Source organism: Lethenteron reissneri, chromosome 15 (assembly GCF_015708825.2).
Source record: "Lethenteron reissneri isolate LAM-NWPU_2019-01 chromosome 15, ASM1570882v1, whole genome shotgun sequence".
NCBI lineage: Eukaryota > Metazoa > Chordata > Hyperoartia > Petromyzontiformes > Petromyzontidae > Lethenteron > Lethenteron reissneri.
Window position 1 is genome coordinate 12,024,181 of NC_083793.1, and position 14,602 is coordinate 12,038,782.

At 49.9% G+C, this 14,602-nt stretch overlaps 1 protein-coding gene across 1 annotated transcript in view; it reads right to left on the minus strand.

Annotated features, from left to right (window-relative positions):
• Window positions 1-10,173: 10,173 nt before the first annotated feature.
• The window catches only part of LOC133342729 (filamin-C-like), a 58,458-nt gene continuing 54,029 nt past the window's right edge, over window positions 10,174-14,602 (minus strand). The window contains 5 exon segments of the mRNA XM_061552069.1: window positions 10,174-10,745; window positions 11,671-11,749; window positions 12,006-12,193; window positions 13,358-13,576; window positions 14,248-14,424. Of these exon segments, the coding sequence (XP_061408053.1) occupies window positions 10,558-10,745; window positions 11,671-11,749; window positions 12,006-12,193; window positions 13,358-13,576; window positions 14,248-14,424 (851 nt within the window). The 3' untranslated portion in view covers window positions 10,174-10,557.

Consider the following 14,602-nt stretch of genomic DNA (forward strand, 5'->3'; position numbering starts at 1 on the left):
AAAGACATCAGTAGTAGCCTACAGTCCATCGACAACACCCAGCTACCTGGAAAGTTAAAAGCCTGGTGTCTGCAGTTTGGTCTCCTACCCCGGGTGTTGTGGCCCCCAATCTCAACAGTGGAGAAGATGGAAAGAGGAGTCACGAGCTACTTAAAGAAGTGGCTCGGAGTTCCACGATGCCTTACCACCATAGACCTCTATGGAGATGGTGTCCTCAAGCTGCCCCTCACCAGTCTAACCGAGGAATTCAAGTGTGCAAAAACCAGGCTCCAGATGACACTGAATAAATCTCGAGACCCAGTGGTGAGCAACAACGCGCCGACCTTGGCAACTGGGCGCAAATGGAGGCCAGGAAAAGCAGTCCAGGAGGCAACAGCAGCCCTCAGACATGCTGACATTGTGGGTCATGTTCAGCAAGGGAGAGGAGGCCTTGGGCTAACTAGCCGTGCTGCTTGGAGTAAGGCCACTGCACCAGAGCGGCGGAAGTTGGTAGTGCAGGAAGTACGCCATCAGGAGGAGGCTGCAAGGTGGGCCAAGGAAGCGAGGCGGTTGAGCTTTTCTATCAGAGCAACATATGACGTCCTTCCAACACCAGTTAATCTTCACCAATGGTATGGTGAAGATCCGGACTGTGCCCTCTGTTCCATGCCAGCCAACCTCAGGCACATTCTCACAGGGTGTAAAACAATCCTCACCCAAGGACGCTACACTTGGCGTCACAACTAAGTCCTTAAAAACCTTGCGTCCGCCCTGGAGGACAAGCGAGCTGCCACCAACTCCCTACCACCCCCAGCAGCATCACACCCCTTACGGACGACCTTTGTCCGCGAAGGGGCTAAACCACCGAAGAGCGGCTCTACACCATTAGAGCGAGACCAGCTGTGCAGAGAAAATCCACAAATGAATCATGACTTAGACTTGCTTGAGGAATGACCAGAAACAAATTATATTCAGAATTAAATAATTATACCTTCCCCAAGTGTAATGTCTTTGTGAGTTCCAGTAGCGCGCCCATGGAAGGTTCCAGAAAGGATAGGGAAGAGGATCAAATAAGCAAGGGATAGAGGGGGTTTGGGGTGCTGCCTTAACGTAGTGATTCCCTGATGTGTGAATTGAGCCGACTCCGAGCATGGCCCCAGCCACACTCAGGATTTCCAGGAGCTGAGCCAAGCCACGGCTGAGCCACTCGTGTATCTTTATCAGCAGCTGAGTGGCTCAAGCCTGAGCCAAACCACGGCTGAGCTGGAGCTGAGCCTGAGTTTTAGAGACTGAGCCATAGCTGATTCGTGACTGAATGTGGCTCTCACAAAGCAAGGCATTATAACGTGGAACATCATGGGACCTCCTTTGCCAGTATATTTTGGTACTGGCAAAGGAGGTCCCATGATGTAGCTGCTATAACGCAGAACGCACATGTTATAACACAGAACGCGCCCGTTATGACATGGGACAACCTCATTAAAGCGTGGAACGTGCCTTTTATAGCGTGGAACGTGCCCATTATAATCCGGAATGCATCTGTTCTAATGCAGGAAAGCGCCTATTATAACGTGGAATGTGCCCGCTATGAAACTGCACGGCTGAGCGGTATGATACAGTAGGCGGAATGCGGAATGATAACGTGACGTGACAGCATACCCTCCATTATTGATCTCTTCATATCACTGTGTGCGTGTATTATATCTTGCAAAACTTTATCGTTACATTATATATGGGGATATTATGTTTGCTTAATGTGCTTTCCCTTAACGCGGCACTTTTCAGAAATGCATCTACCAGGTGAAATGAAGAATTAATGTAATGTAAGAGTGAACTGATCCAGAACAGGGGGAGAACATACAAACTCCACACAGGAGGGCACCCGAGTCAGGAGTCGAACCGGGGACCTCTGTGAGGCACGAGTTGTCACCACCTCATCACACGGCCGCCCACAGCAAAGGACTGAACAACAACGTCGTCCTTGTGACAACACCGCTCTGAATTCTTACCTCAATGGTGATACCAAGATCTTCATGGCCACCAGGGTGTTCCTCATGTGGTCAAGGCACCGGATCACCTGGCCTTGACTTCCGTACCCAATCTTCTTCAGCACCTCATAGCGGTAGTGGAGGTGCTCATGCTGGACCTGCACCAAATTACAATCATTTAGACCAGGGGTCTCAAACTCAAATTACCTGGGGGCCGCTGGAGGCAGTATCTGGGTGAGGCTGGGCCGCATCAGGTATTCCACAAAAAAAACTTTGCTAAAAAAATACAAACTTCTCAAATGTCATTACTAACAGTTATTTAACTTCAATGGGTTCTTCTGAACATGAATAGAATATTGAAGAACATGAACGGTTCTTCTGAACATGGTTTATCTTGCCTACTTCTTGCTGCCGGAGACGTGGCAGCGCTTCCTCTCACATAGCTGAGCCACATTTGGCTTGAGGGAGGAAGCAGTTGCGACCCTCAGTATGGCTTGAAGATGATCATCAGTAAGTCTGGACCTGTACTTGGACTTATTGAAGTTCAAGGTGGAGAAGTGCTTTTCACACAAATATGTGCTCCCAAAAAGGCACATGGTCCGCTTGAACATTCGGGAAAGCTCAGGGAAGTTGGGGTTCAATTCTCGCAAAAATTGCCCAAGCTTGTCTTCTTTTCCACTCACCTCCCTGAACTTGGCTTTGAGGTCAGAGTTGCACTGCAGGTCAATGCGCTCCATTTGAAGCACAGGAGGGGCATCTTACACATCAAAGGAGAAGGGATCCGCAAAAAATTGAAAAGTGGCTCTGTGCGTCTTGAAGTCTGCAAATCTGGGATTAAATTCCTCCTGTAGCCTCAAAATGGCAGCAACATACTTCTCACCACTGAATGGTGTGCCTGCATTCAGGAGTGCCTTGCATGCTGGGAAATGGCAAAGGTTTGTCTGAGAGAGCTGGGCTTTCCATAACACAAGTTTTGTGGAGAATGCTCTCACGTTGTCATAGGCAGCACTGACGAGCTGCCCCTGGCCTTGTAACTTCTTGTTCAGTACATTCAGCTCATGCGTGATGTCAACAAGAAAAGCGAAGTCCATGAGCCATTTGGGATCACTTAGCACAGGAACAGCCACCCCATCCTTCTCCATGAAGGCTTTCACTTCTGCTCTCAACTCAAAAAATATCTTCAAGACGTTTGCCCTGCTGAGCCAACGTACCTCGGTGAAGTAGAGCACATCCTCATATTCTGACTCCATTTCCTCTAAAAAAAGTACGGAACATCCGGTGCTTTAAGCCCCTGGATCTGATTTGGTTGATGCATTTCACAACAACAGACATCACATTGTCAAACTTCAGGCATTTGCTGCAAAGGGCCTGCTGATGGATGATGCAGTGCAGAGCAATGGCCTCCTCCACACCCTCCTCTTCTAGTTTTCTTTGAACAAGTGCCACCAGTCCATTTTTCCTCCCTGTCATTGATGGCGCTCCGTCAGTTGTTATTCCAACAAACTTCTTCCATGGCAAACCGGCATTCACAATGGCATCACACAGCTGGCAAAATATCTCCTGAGCAGTGGTGTGGCCATGCATTGGAATTACTGTGAGCAACTCCTCCATCACTTCAAAATTGTCATCAACACCACGGACATATATTGTGAGCTGGGCAGTGTCAGTGATGTCTGAACTCTCGTCAAGAGCGACTGAGTATGCATTGAAAAATTTGGCTTTCTCACGCAGTTGATCATAAATGTCACTTGACAGGTCAGAAATGCGCTCTGCCACGGTGTTAGCAGAAAGGCTGATGTTGCTAAACTGACCTTTCTTTTCCGGACAGACTATACTTGCAGCCTGTAAGATTCACTTTTTGATAAACTCGCCTTCTGTGAATGGCTTTCCTCCTGCCTTAGCTATCATCTCACTAATCACGTAGCTTACTTCGACTGCTGCATTATTCTCTTTGGTTGCTTTCTTGAAGACATTTTGTTGCCTCAGTAGACATGTTTTAAGATTGGCAACCCGGTTGGCTCTCTCATCTCCCTGGTATTTTGCATACTCCTCAGCATGTCTAGTTGAGTAATGACGTTTGAGGTTGTATTCCTTGTGCACCGCAACTTTTTCTGTACAAAAAAGACACGTCGGGGTGCTCATGTGCTCAACAAAGAAATATTGCATCTCCCACTTTTCCTGAAATTGTCTGTGCTCGTCACCAACCTTTCTTTTCACTGCAGGCTTTGAAAAAGACATGATTGGGGCTGTGTGACAAGATATATATTCATTCCACTTGCTGTCGCTCACGCAATAAAGTTTTAGTCAATTGTTTAGCCAACCAGCGACGCACGGAGACGTAATTTCCGCAAATGTACGTCATTTCCGCTTTTTCCGGTAACAACAGGTGCGTAGATTATGGGGGGGGGGGGGGGGGGTAATGCGTTCCCATCAGATTTCGTCCCCACACCCCAGTCACAGGCAGACACAGCTGTAGCGGCTGCTACTATACACGCTTCTCTGTTCAAAGCACGGGGATCTGAGCCGGGATGAGCTGTGGATCTGCGCTTTGACGCGCTCCGGTGCGCGCACAGTGGAGAGCCGAAAGAGGGAGAGGAGAGGACTATATGAGGCAGCGTCATTGTGTGACCACGGGGTTCAAATGCTGCTGGCCACTGTCGGGGCTTTCGCTGCCTTCAGTCAGATCATCACATTTTTCTATACATTTTTGTGCCGGGACTTATTTGAGCAGATCCGGTACCTCTCGTATCGAAAAAAATATGAATATTAAAAAAAGTTTTTTAAGAAATGATTAAAATAAAATATAACAATATAATGTAATCACTAGAAAATTACGGAGCCCCTGTTGACATCGGTGGATGAATTACTAATTTGTGGCCACGCAATAACAAGATAATCTAATAAGTTATATATAAAGCTTTCTTAACAACAGCATCACAATTTCATAAAATAATAACAAATGCAGACTTCTAAGATGAACCAAAATAATTATGCACATCGTCATGTACAGTCTGTGGCTCGGTGCGTATATGTCACCACCAGAGGATGAGGGAATTTAAATCATTAAAATTCATCCACACATATCAGGTGTAAATAATAATGTAAAACAGCCCAGACTGTAAAATATTGATATTAGCTCAATGACGTGTTATAAACTGCTGCGGTTTAGAATAATCCGTCTGCGTAAAGAAGCTCCCAAAACCTCACAGCGCAGCGTGTGCGTAAAGGAGCCGTGGTGTCCCTTGAATTTGCCTTCAATTTAACAAATGGTGTGTGTGTGTGTTCCGTTCGTTTTCTCCGCTGGACACAGAAGTCGCCTTTGCTCAAGATGCCACTTTATTAATCACTGACACAAAGACTGATACCGTCACTGCAGTATAGCCTAAATAAGCCCCACTGCATTGTAAGTGTCATGTGTGTGCTGTTTTAAGCGGCGTTTTACGTGCGTTCCGGGACCTGTGCTCGTCGTACCTGCGCTGTCATAGGTACTTAGCGTTCCGGCACCTTGTGATTTACAAATGAAGCACTGGATACATCATGATCTGCGCGAAAGAGGGCGGAAAACTATGAATTTCACCCTCCTGCTCTCCGCACATCCAAAGCCACTCTTTTCTCTCCCGGCTCTCTCTCTCACTCACTCTCACACGTACACAAACACACACACACGACCCCGCCCCCCATGTCACTCACATGCATGCTGCATTCACTGGACAGGCACACAGTAGGAAACCAGAGCATCATAACATTGTCCCACACAGCAGCTAACAGCGGGGTTGCTACAATATAAAACTCGCGGGCCGCACTAACATTAAACTTTCATATTAAGGTGGGGGCCACAAAATATCGTCCCAAGGGCCGCAATTGGCCCGCGGGCCGCGAGTTTGAGACCCCTGGTATAGATAGACATACAGCTTAGGATTAAATGAATATTCGAATAGTGATGTGCAAACGTGATTGTCAAAGACAAAGATGGGTTATCAGTAGTAGAATTGGGTTTAAGAGAAAACTGTTAATGATTAACCGCACGTGTAAACCAGCCACATGGTTAATGGCGACTCGGAATAAATGCTGTTGTAACACGTGCTGTTACATTTTACAGAGTGACGGTGCTGTTTTTCACACGATTGCTATTAACCACAATAAATGTGCTTGCCCTCGATTTGGAGCACCTGCCCACGTCCTTAATTTCGAGTGTGCAACATTTCAAATGAGACCTATATCACTGACATTTCATCTCGCCATTCCTGGTTAACATCTGGACATAATCGATTCTGATCCATTAACGAAGTCAATGTTGGATGCCTGTCTTAGAACTATAGACATAAAAAATTTCAAGTTTAGTTTGCTTAACTATTTGGGAATTCAAGAGACCAGGGAGCCGTTCATTTCTCAAGGAGCATGAAACATCTTCAACTACTGGATATGCGCACTATTAAATTTACATGGAAAACGAACTTCTTTAGAATAGATTTTTGTTAAATCATGGGACCTCCTTTGCCAGTACCAAAATATGAGAATAGGTTTTCCCCTTTTTTCTGGCAACAAAGCAGGTGTTAAGATGTTTAAACACCAAACTGAAACCTTTTACAAGGAATCGTGTGTGCATTAACCACAATTCTTGTGGTCTGAATGCAAACAAAAAACACTGATAGTATATGCATTGTCTTTGAAACTGATTGGTCCACACCAAAGACAGCTTTCTTTCGAGCCTAGTCTCAAACGGTGTCAGACCAGAGGACGTCATAAGGCGAACTGGTATTGCGGTTAATGCACACATGATTCCTTGTAAAAGGTTTCATTTTGGTCCTTTAACATCTTAACACCTGTTTTGTTGCCAGAAAAAAGGGGAAAACCTATTCTAATATATGTCTATGTTTAGTTTGTTGTCCTTCCCCCGCACCTCCGATCAGCACAGTTGGCTATGCATGGTCCGAAAGAAGTCCAAATACATTTCCAATGTATTACATTTCCAAAGCAAAAGCTAAACTGGTATGTGAGCATCGCCATTAGGGAGACAAAGGGGGTCGTGCGTGGTGCTGGCCACCCACCCCCTCGTGTGCCATGCCGGCCTTCGTAGGTGCTCGCTAACACCACTTTCCCTAAAGTTCCTTTTGGTCAATCCACTGCTGGATGAGGGCTCCGCATGCCGCGCAGGTGGTGGGGGGTTATCTGAGCCACGCTGCACCCCGCTGGTTAGCACCGCGGGTTGGTGAATGCGCCATCAGAGCAGGGCCCAGCAGCAATGAGATTGGCTGCCGATGCCCCCTACTACGAAGTGTCGCCATGGGCCACCACCGCTGCTGCAGCAGGGGCCGTGGGCTGCTACCCAGACTCCTACATTGGACGAGTTGGAGCAGTGCACTCCGGGTGATGTGGAGATTCGCAACTGTGTATCCAAACCCTCATCAACTCTCTCTGGCCTGTCGCTATTTTTTTTTGTGATATGAATAAAGGATACAGGCAGAAATGTCACCGATTATGTTTTTATTTTAAAGCCTCAGAGTTGCTGACGAGTATATTGAGTATGTGTGCGTGTGTCTATGATAAAATATTTAATGTACGGTATTATTTATGTACAGTATTTTGGGGTTCGTGTACTCTGTATTTACCCTGTAGAATTAGTGTTAAAGTGTACTGCTGTACATTTAATGTAACGCTGTGGGTACGTGATCCTTCAGCAGCATGACTCCGAAGCATGTTTTAAGTGACAAGGATCTATCTGTGGCTAAGAGGCAGCGTAAAAATGTTACCTTGCAAGTGAAGTCAGATGGGACTCGGCGCCGCCAGTGAAGCGAGACCCACGCGCGTACCCGCTTCTGTGAGTGTTCGTGTGTTTGTGGATCTGTGTGTGTGCACTTGTGTGTGTGTACTTGTGTGTGTGCTACCATCAGTAGTTTTCGGCTCTGGATTGTTCTTCGTACTTTCGGAGTCCCTGACTCTGGTCACAATCATTAAGGACGTTCATGATGATGAGTGGGCCTGGGTAAAACTACGTAGCCGGAAGTCGGAGCCATTCCCTATTCACCTTGGAGTGCGACAGGGATGTCCTCTGGCTCCCACGTTATTTAACATATATTTTGACCTCGTAGTTTGTGAAGCCTTCGGTGGCTGGTACCGGAGCAATTTCCGTCTGGTACAGATACAATGGGAGACTAATCGATGCCCGGGTACTGTAAAGGGATGGCTCCCTATTGCTCAACCATGTTATGTATGCCGATGATCTGGTAATTGTTGCTCACTCAGAGGAGGAGTTGGAGGCGCTGCTGCTGAACCTGGAGCTTGCCACTAAGGGGTGGGGACTTATCATCAGCCGCACCACAACTAAGAAACTGCCTGGGTATGTTTTACCATCGGACACCACCCCCACAACACCCAATTGGTGATGGGGCAGTTGTGGAGAGAGTGGGGAGTTTTCCATACCTGGACAGTGTGCGCAGGACTGGCTCTGGTTTGACAGCAGAGGTCTCACTCCGAATCAACCAAGCAGCATTATATTTTCATCGGCAGCGTAATGCTGTGTGAAAGCTATCTGGTCTGTGGTTCCACACGAAGCTTCGGGTCTTCTTGGCCACGGTCATGCCCTCTTTTCTCTATGCTTGCGAAACGTGGACCACCTAATGGAACATCTTCGCCGGTTAGGAACATTTAGGCTGGCCTGCCTACAATCCATCCTGGGTTTAACCAGGCTGGATTGTGTGAGCTCACATATACTGGAAAGATCTGGACAAAGTCCCATCGGTGAGCTCCTCAGGCAGGCAAGGCTGCTTTGGTTGGGTCATGTAGCCCGCATGCCCAACCAATGCATGCCTAAACAGCTTTTGTTCGGCTGGATAGAAGGGGCTAAAAAGGCACGGCATGGGCTAGCGGAGTGATGTGGTACAAGATGACATGGAGCTGTGTACTTGCCGATGACTGGTACCAGCGGTGTCAAGATCGGCCTATGTGGAGGAGGCTCGTGAAGGACGCTACTGGGCAGTTGGAGACAGTCGCGCTCCAGCAACAAAGGAGGGCAGAGGAGTGATGCTCAAAACAATGAGCGGAACGCACAGGTGGTGCATCGGCCGGTCATCTCAGTCAGTCGACCCATGGCACATGGGTCTGTCTCGTGACCTTCCTGCCATCAGGCATTCGACACTTTACGTGGCCTTAACGTGCACATGGCCTGGCACAGGTGCCATGGTGATGTCACCGCCAATTCGTGGTAAGTGGCGATTGTTGTTGTGCTTTGTGTCTATATAGTGCTCGTGTATCTGTGTATGTGCGAAAATTTGCACGCGTGTGCATGCCCAATGTGTCTGTGTGTTGTGTGCATCTGTACGTGCAAGTGCGCGTGTCTACACGTGGATGAGCGAGCGCGAGTCGCCCACCTGGTCGTAGCTACGGCTAACCGCGAGATCATTTTTCAAGATAACTAATTTTTTTTTCAATAAACACGTTCCTTCGGAGTGGGCAGGTAAGAACTTGGTTGGACAGCGCATTCGTGCACGACAGACAAATATGCACGACAGACACATAATCCCTGGTGGGCAGTGTGGAACCTGTTGTTTCTACCTGTATAGAAGATAACTTGACTTGAGGTCGCCAGGCAGCCAGCCAGGTAGCCAGCCCCCTTAACTATCGCCCCCTCCCCTTTGCTTAGGCACCTCCCCTGACCCCCCCTCCCTCCCTCAAGCCCCTGCACTGACCGCCCCTCCCTTAGGCCCCTCGCCTGACCACCCCCCCATATCTTTAGGCCCCTCCCCTGACCCTCCTCCCGCAGGCCCCTCTCCTGACTCCCCCCTTCCTTAGGCCCCTCCCCTGACCCTCCTCTCTTAGGCACCTCCCCCCTCCGTACCCGGCAGTCGGTCTCCACCAATCAAAGAGCTGTTTATATTATATATATATTTATGCACCACAGACAGACAAATAAACCCTGGTGGGCAGTGTGGAACTGTTGTTCCTACCTGTATCACGATATTAGTTTGTCGTAACCTCCAATCCTAGTTCACGATTTAATTCTATAGTGTTTGTGCTTTTACTGCACTTCTAAAGTGAGTACAGATCACTTCACCACATTCTACATTCAGCGAAAGCCTGCCGCGAGTAATTCAATCTGCACCACTGCCGTGAGTAGTTCCATCATCACCACTTGACGATCCTGTGATGTGCAGGACGCACGTGCTGCCCGTCGCGCAATGAGTCGTGAAGTAACGCGGACACGGTGTGGTACGATCATCATGCCTTTAATACCTCCAGAAAACATTTTGCAAAGGACTGATTTACAGTAATGGCCACGACGAGCTGGTTACTTGGGATCTTTAATTATCGTGCCTTGGAGGAGGGGGGGGCTTGGGGGCTGTGCTCAGCAACCGTGATAAATACAAAAAAATCTTTAAAATATTGCGTCAACAAATAAAATAAATTGAGTTACGACAATCACGGTGACATTCTACCAAATGGGCGATATGGATATCGCGGATGGCATCGTCCATACGGAAACGCGTCGCGGTATCGTCGTTGCACTATCATCATCATCACCGTATTGTCGTCGCAGCGAACCCTAGCCGTAGCTGCCCGGCCCCGTGTCCCACTGGTGGCCACCAGCACCGCCCTAGGGCACGGTGACGTGGAAGGGACTGCCGGGGATGCCGTCGTCGCCCCACTTGACGATGAGGACGTAGTCGCCCTTTTCCTTCACCATGTAGGTGACATTGTAGACGCGGTTGCCCATGTGCTTCACGTGCACTTCCTCGCACGGCGTGCGGGGCCCATGCACCCCCACCATCAGCATGTTGGTACCTTTGGGGGGTGGGAGGCGGGCGGAAGAGTGGTGGCATAGTGGTTAGTGCGTTGCGCTACGAACCCGACGGCTCGAGTGGCCAAAATCTGAACTAGTCATGGCCTTTCACTAGGTTGACTCATTCTTAAATGAGCACCTGGTGTGGTATGTAAAACATCAGCACTGGGGAGACAAAGGCGACCGGGCGTGGTGCTAGCCACCCATCCCCTTGTGTACCCTGCCAAGCTTCATAAGTGCTTGCTAACAGAACTTGCCCTGTCTATCTGGGGGGGGGGGGTCTTTATCTTTGGGAAAGGGGGGGGGGGGGCTTGGCATGGTGTGAGCGGGAGGAAGATGAATGAGTCGGTGAGAGAGGTTGGATTTAGGGACTCGCATGTTGGAAAGTGTTGCAGGATCCATGCATGTGCATTACTGTTCTCCCTTATTAAGCAGATAACAGAGCTACAGGCTACATGTACATCTAGCTAGTAGAGAAGAGCTGTGTCTGTGTTGAGATTGTCTTTATTTTAACACCGAGAACTCCGAACAAGCAACCTGACCATCGCCGAGCCCACTCAAGAACCTCAGCAGGATGGAATCTCTGACTTGAATACGAGGTTTGGTGGAAGCTCGAACCGGCGCACCGCCTGACAGATCCACCCACTGCCACCTTCACGCTGGAGATTCGTAGAAGTCCCAGCATGCCATTGCAGAACCACTGACCAGAGTGTCGACCACAGAGTCATTAACCTCTATGGGCTCTATGTGAGTCTGTCGATCTCTAAGTGAGTCTGTGGGTCTCTGAGTCAATGAGTCTCTATGTGAGGCCACACATGAGTGAACCTCTACAAGTCTCTGTGTGAGACCACACAGTCGCAAATCTACGGAGCCATTGAAGCAATACGCACACATCAACTCAAGGTGTGCGAGCACACGGGGTCTCACCGGCGTTGCTGCAATCCACAGTGAAGGTGTTCTTCTGTGCCGTGTAGGCCTTTGTCAGCCCAGGTCCCCGCGCCACCACCTATGGCAAGGCAGGCACGCACGTCCTGTCATTCACACTCTCCCTCGGCGCCGCTCTCATCATGCTCTCCTCGGCTCACACGTAACCTTCTGAATGTCAGAGGTGGCTGCTTGTCCCGTTACCATGAGCCCACGTTAAAGACACACGGATGGACGGCCATAATGCATCGATTCTCTGAACCTCTGTTGTAATAAAGAGAGCGGGAGGGAGAGAGATATCTCCCTTAGCTCGGCCGGGAGGCACAGTCGTCACGCACCTTGGTCGCGTCGGACGTGAACCTGGTGGCGGACACCGTCCCTGTGAGGGCGCTCGCTGACGATGAGGACGACGAGGTGGTGGCCACAGCGGCTGTTGAGGAGGAGGCCTTCGAGGATGACTTGGTGACCGTCTCCACCAGCACCGTGGACGTCTCGTGCGAGCTGTGGCCTCCTGCGAGGCGAGGGCCTGAGGCGGGGGGGCGGGAGGGGCAAGGGTCACGAGTGTGTCTGCACGAGCCACCGTCGCTCCTCGACGCTGCTCCAGTGCGAACTCAACCCTAAATGGCCCATACACGAACTGGAATTCCGAATGGTCGGGGCGCGTTCCTTCCTTGTGCTGCCACTGCGCTCTCATAAGTCTACACCACCGCCCATCGGCCCCCCCCCACCGCCCCGCGACACGTCCTGCCCAAGCCCACTCACTTTGCTCGGCAGTCAATGAGATGCAGTGGGTGAGATCTGTGAGTGCTGGTGAACGCGGCGGTGTCAGGTTCATCTGCCCCGTGGAATGGATAGCGCAAAAACTCGTCGTGCAACTTTGGGGCAGTGGTGCAGCCCAGCGGTAGCACACTCTCACCACTTGCTGCAGAGGTTCGCGGTTCGATATCGGCAGGCTGCCCTGGTCAATACTGCTGGTTTAGAAACCATACAATGCGTGCCGTTTGCTTCACAGTGTGGACGTTAAAGATCCCACGACGTCATTCATGATACCCATTCGATGGTAACCTCAGTTATAAGAGTGGTGCATTTATAACTGTACTTAGTAGGCCGTTGCGTGCTGGTGCCATGGTCAAATTTGACACATGGGAAAAATGATCTGCAGATTACCTAATTGGGATTGCACACGGCAACATTGCCCCCCTACTGCTAAAATACTAAAGATTGTTGGGAAACAGCACCTTCCTTTACGGTAACCCTTGTGCTATAAGAACGAGCGTGTGAATAACACGTAAACTAAATTTTATTTATTTTCATTGAGGGGTGTTGAGAATTGAATAAATCTCATCTTTACACAAGAGCCGGGCTGTAATGCGATTACATGAGTAACTGATCACTCCAACGATTATGGGTTTGATCGCTCGACTAATCGGATAACACGGAAACAGTTGAGCAAAAAGTCTCGCCTGCTGCCACATGTGCCGCTGGATGGGAGGTGATGGGCAGGGCTCGGTAACAAAATCGGCATCACCGTCAGCCACGCCACGCTAGGCGTGGCTTGTTGGCGGTTTCCGGGCTTCGATTTTAACGGTGCCGGAGTAACAAAGTAGGCGATTACGATCGACGGTCGACAAATCTTCGTAGCCCTAACTTGCACATCGTGGCGGCCATATTTCCCCATACTCGCACGAACCTGTGACCTTGGCCTTGTAGGGGCTGCCGGGCACGTGGCCGGGACCGCCGTACTTGACGGAGATGTTGTAGGTGCCGGGCGCCATGGGTGTGTAGTTGACGCGGTAGCCCTCGGAGCTCTCCACGCAGTCCAACTTAGCCTTGGAGGGCCCCTCCACCGTGACGGCCAGGGCGCCGGCGCCGGCACGCCGCGTGTCCACCACGAATTCCGCTGGTGAGCCTGCACCCCCGGCCAACGCGGGCCACCGCAAGCACCGTCACGCACCGGGTCAATATTCCACACGTGCATTGCCGCTGAAATCGCGTCGCTGTCGCTGCGCGGCATTTTGATTCAACATATGCCGGTGGAAACCCGTGTTTAACAATAGGTTTTACCTTTCTGGCAATGAAACAGGTGTTAAGATATTGAAACACCAAACAGAATCCTTTTTCAAGGAATCCTGTCTGCATTAACCATACGTACCATGCATACAAAAAAACCTGCTCTGATAATATATGCATTGTCTTTCAAACCGATTGGTCCACACCAGAGACAGCTTTCTTTTGAGCCGAGTCTCAAAGTGTTAGACCAGAGAACGCCAAAAGGCGAACAGCACAAAGACAATTCACTATCAGGGAATGTATAGCTCGGGGTGAGCAGCTACAATATGGGACCTTTCTTGCCAGTATTAAACAACCCGTGTTTGTCAGCATCTCCCCTTGTTCTCCGGTATGCTGCAGAGTGCCAGCATGTGCCAATGTATGTCACCTCTGATAAGTACGGATGGCTACGTACGGTGCGAAAGAACTTCAACACACATATACATGCTCCATACGTCGCTATGTGCAAATGTGTGCTACTGTGAACCAACTCAAGCCAGTGTGTGCTGAGCCATGCCGGCATGGCCGTACCAGTGGTGCCGCCCTCGAGCCCGGCTCCATACACCGACACGAGGCTGGGGTCGCCGGTCTGGCCAGGGTCGCCGACGCGCACGCGGAAGGGGCTGCCGGGGATGTGGCTCCCATTGAACTTCACCTCCACGCTGTGCGTGCCGTTCTCCCTGGGCAGGAACCGCACCGCGAACTTGTCTGCGTGCGGAACGCGGCACAGGGACCGGAGGCGTGGGGTGGATTAAACAACTGGCGGTGAGTTGTGGCAAGTGCTTGGCATAAGGTGCTGCGACTATCGCGATCCTCCGTGAACTCGCTCAACCCACTGTGTCTGTTTCACTGTGTCTCTTCCTGTGTTGCTGTTTCTCTCTGTGAT